General features: G+C 44.8%; 1 protein-coding gene across 1 annotated transcript in view; it reads right to left on the bottom strand.

The window, feature by feature from the left end:
- LOC311038684 (histone-lysine N-methyltransferase 2C-like) overlaps window positions 1-7,500 on the bottom strand; it is a gene marked incomplete at its 5' end in the record, with an annotated part of 190,283 nt that overhangs the window by 163,404 nt on the left and 19,379 nt on the right. The window contains 2 exon segments of the mRNA XM_084048252.1: window positions 582-747; window positions 7,261-7,411. Coding sequence (XP_083904378.1) covers window positions 582-747; window positions 7,261-7,411 — 317 coding nt within the window.

Here is a 7,500-nt window from a genome sequence, read left to right as displayed (position 1 = left end):
TGTAGATCTGCTATTTTTGAAAAATCGTGAAAATGTGTGCAAATCTTCTGAATATATATATATTTTTTTTAAAGCGAACATTTTTTAACTCAAATCTTTGCTTCTGGGGGGTCCCTGGAACAAGATATTTTGATGGGGGTCCGCGGCCAAATACACATAATTTTGGGGGTCCTTGACATGATAAAGATTGAGCACCACTGATATAGAAACATACGTTTTTTCAGAAAACTGTTGAGATTTAGGAGACATGTAGAATCGGCTTCAGGTCTCAATGGGTTAAATGATTATTACACATCTTCAATGGATGGTGAAAGTGTGTGTGTGTGTGTGTGTGTGTGTGTGTGTGTGTGTGTGTGTGTGTGTGTGTGTGTGTGTGTGTGTGTGTGTGTGTGTGTGTGTGTGTGTGTCTTTGTGCGCGTGTGTAGCTGTGTCTATGTGTGTGTGTGTGTGTGTGTGTGTGTGTGTGTGTGTGTGTGTGTGTGTGTGTGTGTGTGTGTGTGTGTGTGTGTCTGTGTGTGTGTGTGTGTGTGTGTGTGTGTGTGTGTGTGTGTGTGTGTGTGTGTGCGCGTGTGCGCGCGTACCTGCAGTTGTGACAGCGGCGACACCGAGGACACGCCCACCCGGCTCTCCTCGCCATGGTAACGGCCGCGGCGGGGCTCAGACAGTCGCCGTGGTAACGGTCACCGCAGCAACAACACGTCAGCTGACCGCCGACATCACCCGCCCTGGAACACAACACACACACAGCTACACGCACACACACACACACACACACACACACACACACACACACACACACACACACACACACACACACACAGAGTACATTAAAGAGTCTTACTGAACTGTTCATTAGATCATGTGATCACATGACTATAGAGATCACGTGATCACATGACTATAGAGATCACGTGATCACATGACTATAGAGATCATGTGACCAATTGCCATGAAATGTGGATAAAATCTGAAGGAGTAATTTATCAAAATATTAGTTTTATACGTAAGGCCTCCTGGTGGCGCTATAAAAGGCTAGTGGCGCTATAAAAGGCTAGTGGCGCTATAAAAGGCTGGTGGCGCTATAAAAGGCTAGTGGCGCTATAAAAGGCTAGTGGCGCTATAAAAGGCTAGTGGCGCTATAAAAGGCTAGTGGCGCTATAAAAGGCTAGTGGCGCTATAAAAGGCTGGTGGCGCTATAAAAGGCTAGTGGCGCTATAAAAGGCTAGTGGCGCTATAAAAGGCTAGTGGCGCTATAAAAGGCTAGTGGCGCTATAAAAGGCTAGTGGCGCTATAAAAGGCTGGTGGCGCTATAAAAGGCTAGTGGCGCTATAAAAGGCTAGTGGCGCTATAAAAGGCTAGTGGCGCTATAAAAGGCTAGTGGCGCTATAAAAGGCTAGTGGCGCTATAAAAGGCTAGTGGCGCTATAAAAGGCTAGTGACGCTATAAAAGGCTAGTGGCACTATAAAAGGCTAGTGGCGCTATAAAAGGCTAGTGGCGCTATAAGAGGCTAGTGGCGCTATAAGAGGCTAGTGGCGCTATAAGAGGCTAGTGGCGCTATAAAAGGCTGGTGGCGCTATAAAAGGCTAGTGGCGCTATAAGAGGCTAGTGGCGCTATAAGAGGCTAGTGGCGCTATAAGAGGCTAGTGGCGCTATAAAAGGCTGGTGGCGCTATAAAAGGCTAGTGGCGCTATAAGAGGCTAGTGGCGCTATAAGAGGCTAGTGGCGCTATAAGAGGCTAGTGGCGCTATAAAAGGCTAGTGGCGCTATAAAAGGCTAGTGGCGCTATAAAAGGCTAGTGGCGCTACAAAAGGCTAGTGGCGCTACAAAAGGCTAGTGGCGCTACAAAAGGCTAGTGGCGCTACAAAAGGCTAGTGGCGCTATAAAAGGCTAGTGGCGCTATAAAAGGCTAGTGGCGCTATAAAAGGCTAGTGGCGCTATAAAAGGGAGAGGTGAAAAATGAAGGTCAAAGGTTTTTCTTGGCCTCTAGGGACTGTGGTTCTCAAACTTTTTCATGTCAAGGACCCCCAAATTGACACTTGTTAGCCCGCGGACCCCCATTTGAAAAGATAAGCCAGGGACCCCCCATGAGAGAAGATTTTGACGGCTCTCTAGCAGTGATTCTCAACCGTTTTAATTTCATGGACCCCCAGTTTGACATGCATTAGAGGCTACGGACCCCCATTTAATGGCATTTCTATACCTGGGACCCCAATTTATATTGTCGAATCAATGTTAATGTAACTCTGAGAGTGTACAAATGGAACCAAATGGACCCGTTAGGGTCCATTTGGTTCCATTTGTACACTCTGTACATGTAGTGTACAGAAAATATGTACGTGTATCTGTGCGTGTAGTGAAAATATAACATTTTATAAAGTAATTTAAACAAACTGCTTTAACAGTCATTCGGTTGCATTGGCTATTTCAAAATAGCAGATCTGCAAGCTCACAACGCGACGCGTTGTGAGCTTGTAGATCTGCTATTTTAAAAATATACAGCGCTTCATGCGAGCGCATTTTCGGGACTCCCGACGATCATTTCATGGACTACAAACTTACAGTAGCTTGTCCCATGTTATGGCGTTATGTCATAGAGAGTTATGTAGGCTACACAACCTGGCTGGGTTAAGGATATAAACCCGACGCTCCAATCTCGTATTAACGTGGCGGCACGGAATCACTGCAGCCTGGCCGAGTCTGACTGCTTTATTTTAGTGTAATTTGAACGCGCACTGCTCGGTATGGGGTAAATACATTAATATACAAACTGATCGTATGACATTCTGTATAGTAGTGTGTATATCTGTCTGTCTCTTATATGTCATCATGATTTGTGTGCATGGGGATCTCATCTTAAACAAGCTCAGTGCTTAATGAGTCTTCCAGTTTAGTAGACCTTGTATTGGGAATTTGTACTTCCATGTACTGTCATGTACTGTCATGTACTGTTCTCATGTCTTACTAAATAAAGTACATCAATCAATATACAAACGTATTCCATTCATGGCGATGTGATTGTTATCATAATATGTCATTCATATAGGCTACGAGCCTAAGTGACAAAGATACCGCTGCGGATGACATGAAAAACACAAGCGGGCGCGTGTGTGTGTGTGAGTGTGTGAGAGAGAGAGAGAGGGGCGTGTGCGTGTGCGACGAGGCGATCGGGGGAAACTATTTCTTATTGGCTTTTCACGTCTTTGGTCGTATTCTGGTTCGTCTTCATGTCGTAAAATCGGGGCGTTTTGAGAATATTTTAAGGGCGTGTTATTTAAATCATTGGTTCTCAAAGTGGGGTCCGGGGACCCCCAGGGGTACTTGAGGGGGTTCCAGGGGGTCCCCAGCTAAATGATGGAAAGGAACCAAATGGACCCTTATGGGTCTGTAACTCTGAGAGTGTACAAATGGAACCAAATGGACCCTTATGGGTCTGTAACTCTGAGAGTGTACAAATGGAACCAAATGGACCCTAACGGGTCCATTTGGTTCCATTTGTACACCCTCAGAGTTAAATTAACATTGATTTTACGATATGAATTGGGGTCCCAGAGATATAAATGTCATTAAATGGGGGTCCGTAGCCCTAATGCATGTCAAACTGGGGGTCCTTGAAATTAAAATGGTTGAGAATCACTGCTATAGAGCCGTAAAAAACCTTCTCTTATTGGGGTCCCTGGCTTATCTTTTCAAATGGGGGTCCGTGGGGTAATAAGAGTCAATTTGGGGGTCCTTGACATGAACAAGTTTGAGAACCACTGATTTAAATGACGCTCGGTTTCAGACGTGAGATTTATCAACGCCCCGACCTGATGTCCGCTCGGATCAGCTGTTTAGGATCCTTTGATAAATGTGACTTCCACGTTGGTGCACGGCCGAATATATGGAAAAATATACGACGGTTTATACACTGCGTTGATAAATGAGGGCCACTGTGTACCAGTGGTGGAAAGTAACTAAGTACATTTACTTAAGTACTGTACTTAAGTAACATTTTGAGGTATTTGTACTTTACTTGAGTATTTCCAATTTCCAGTACTTTTACTTCTACTCCACTACATCTCAGAGGCAAATATTGTACTTTCACTCCATTACAATTATTTGAAAACTTTAGTTACTAGTTACTTTTCAGATGTAAATTATTACATTATAAAACATACATTAACCACTTCAGCCCTATTTTATACCTAGGCTGTTTGAAAATAGCAGATCTACAAGCTCACAACGCGTCGCATCGCGACGCGTTGTGAGCTTGTAGATCTGCTATTTTCCAATATTTAGTACTTTTACTTTTGGTACTTTAAGTACATTTTGATGCCAATACTTTTGTGCTTTTACTCAAGTCAATTTTTTATTCTTGACTTTTACTTGTAACTGAATATTTTTATATTGCAGTATTGGTACTTTTACTTAAGTAAAGAATTTGAGTACTTTTTCCACCAAAAATGTGACTTCGACGTTGGTGTACGGCCGAATATATGGAAAAATATACGACGGTTTATACACTGCGTTGATAAATGAGGGCCAGTGTGTACTGATGTGTGATAAATGAGGGCCAGTGTGTACTGATGTGTGATAAATGAGGGCCAGTGTGTACTGATGTGTGATAAATGAGGGCCACTGTGTACTGATGTGTGATAAATGAGGGCCACTGTGTACTGATGTGTGATAAATGAGGGCCAGTGTGTACTGATGTGTGATAAATGAGGGCCAGTGTGTACTGATGTGTGATAAATGAGGGCCAGTGTGTACTGATGTGTGATAAATGAGGGCCAGTGTGTACTGATGTGTGATAAATGAGGGCCACTGTGTACTGATGTGTGATAAATGAGGGCCACTGTGTACTGATGTGTGATAAATGAGGGCCAGTGTGTACTGATGTGTGATAAATGAGGGCCAGTGTGTACTGATGTGTGATAAATGAGGGCCAGTGTGTACTGATGTGTGATAAATGAGGGCCAGTGTGTACTGATGTGTGATAAATGAGGGCCACTGTGTACTGATGTGTGATAAATGAGGGCCAGTGTGTACTGATGTGTGATAAATGAGGGCCAGTGTGTACTGATGTGTGATAAATGAGGGCCAGTGTGTACTGATGTGTGATAAATGAGGGCCACTGTGTACTGATGTGTGATAAATGAGGGCCAGTGTGTACTGATGTGTGATAAATGAGGGCCACTGTGTACTGATGTGTGATAAATGAGGGCCAGTGTGTACTGATGTGTGATAAATGAGGGCCACTGTGTACTGATGTGTGATAAATGAGGGCCAGTGTGTACTGATGTGTGATAAATGAGGGCCAGTGTGTACTGATGTGTGATAAATGAGGGCCAGTGTGTACTGATGTGTGATAAATGAGGGCCAGTGTGTACTGATGTGTGATAAATGAGGGCCAGTGTGTACTGATGTGTGATAAATGAGGGCCACTGTGTACTGATGTGTGATAAATGAGGGCCAGTGTGTACTGATGTGTGATAAATGAGGGCCAGTGTGTGTACTGATGTGTGATAAATGAGGGCCAGTGTGTGTACTGATGTGTGATAAATGAGGGCCAGTGTGTACTGATGTGTGATAAATGAGGGCCAGTGTGTGTACTGATGTGTGATAAATGAGGGCCAGTGTGTACTGATGTGTGATAAATGAGGGCCAGTGTGTACTGATGTGTGATAAATGAGGGCCACTGTGTACTGATGTGTGATAAATGAGGGCCAGTGTGTACTGATGTGTGATAAATGAGGGCCACTGTGTACTGATGTGTGATAAATGAGGGCCAGTGTGTACTGATGTGTGATAAATGAGGGCCAGTGTGTGTACTGATGTGTGATAAATGAGGGCCACTGTGTACTGATGTGTGATAAATGAGGGCCAGTGTGTACTGATGTGTGATAAATGAGGGCCAGTGTGTACTGATGTGTGATAAATGAGGGCCAGTGTGTACTGATGTGTGATAAATGAGGGCCACTGTGTACTGATGTGTGATAAATGAGGGCCAGTGTGTACTGATGTGTGATAAATGAGGGCCAGTGTGTGTACTGATGTGTGATAAATGAGGGCCAGTGTGTGTACTGATGTGTGATAAATGAGGGCCACTGTGTACTGATGTGTGATAAATGAGGGCCAGTGTGTACTGATGTGTGATAAATGAGGGCCAGTGTGTGTACTTATGTGTGATAAATGAGGGCCAGTGTGTACTGATGTGTGATAAATGAGGGCCAGTGTGTACTGATGTGTGATAAATGAGGGCCAGTGTGTACTGATGTGTGATAAATGAGGGCCACTGTGTACTGATGTGTGATAAATGAGGGCCACTGTGTACTGATGTGTGATAAATGAGGGCCAGTGTGTACTGATGTGTGATAAATGAGGGCCACTGTGTACTGATGTGTGATAAATGAGGGCCAGTGTGTACTGATGTGTGATAAATGAGGGCCAGTGTGTACTGATGTGTGATAAATGAGGGCCAGTGTGTGTACTTATGTGTGATAAATGAGGGCCAGTGTGTACTGATGTGTGATAAATGAGGGCCAGTGTGTACTGATGTGTGATAAATGAGGGCCAGTGTGTACTGATGTGTGATAAATGAGGGCCAGTGTGTACTGATGTGTGATAAATGAGGGCCAGTGTGTACTGATGTGTGATAAATGAGGGCCACTGTGTACTGATGTGTGATAAATGAGGGCCAGTGTGTACTGATGTGTGATAAATGAGGGCCACTGTGTACTGATGTGTGATAAATGAGGGCCAGTGTGTACTGATGTGTGATAAATGAGGGCCAGTGTGTGTACTGATGTGTGATAAATGAGGGCCACTGTGTACTGATGTGTGATAAATGAGGGCCAGTGTGTACTGATGTGTGATAAATGAGGGCCACTGTGTACTGATGTGTGATAAATGAGGGCCAGTGTGTACTGATGTGTGATAAATGAGGGCCAGTGTGTACTGATGTGTGATACATGAGGGCCAGTGTGTACTGATGTGTGATAAATGAGGGCCACTGTGTACTGATGTGCGTGACGTTTGGACACAATCTGTAGGAGTACTGTCAACAAAAAAGTGTTTTGCCAAAATCAGCCTCCTGGTGGCGCTATAACAGGCCCGTGTGAAACGACTTGACCCAGAGGTTCTGCTCTGGCATCCAGGGAATGTGTGTGTGTGTGTGTGTGTGTGTGTGTGTGTGTGTGTGTGTGTGTGTGTGTGGTGTGTGTGTGTGTGTGTGTGTGTGCGTACCTGTGTGTGTGTGTGTGTGTGTGTGTGTGTGTGTACCTGTGTGTGTGTGTCTGGTACAGTGTGTGAGCCTCTGGCTCCAGTCTTGGTTCGTTCCCGCGGCAACGGCGCAGGGGAAGTGGTAGCTCCGCCCACAGCCCGTCTCCCGGCAACGCAGCGACGCTCCCAGACGACGGCAGAACACACACACCTGTTCAGAGAGAGAGACAGCAGGTATTCAACTAGATTAGGCAGGGGGCCACAACTGCAAAATAATTTGGAGTTGGGGGCCACACTGTT

The sequence above is a fragment of the Gymnoscopelus microlampas genome (assembly GCF_963454915.1).
Source record: "Gymnoscopelus microlampas genome assembly, chromosome: 22".
Classification (NCBI taxonomy): domain Eukaryota; kingdom Metazoa; phylum Chordata; class Actinopteri; order Myctophiformes; family Myctophidae; genus Gymnoscopelus; species Gymnoscopelus microlampas.
The sequence above is the reverse complement of the archived record's forward strand: the minus strand, read 5'-3'. Positions and strand labels throughout refer to the sequence as shown.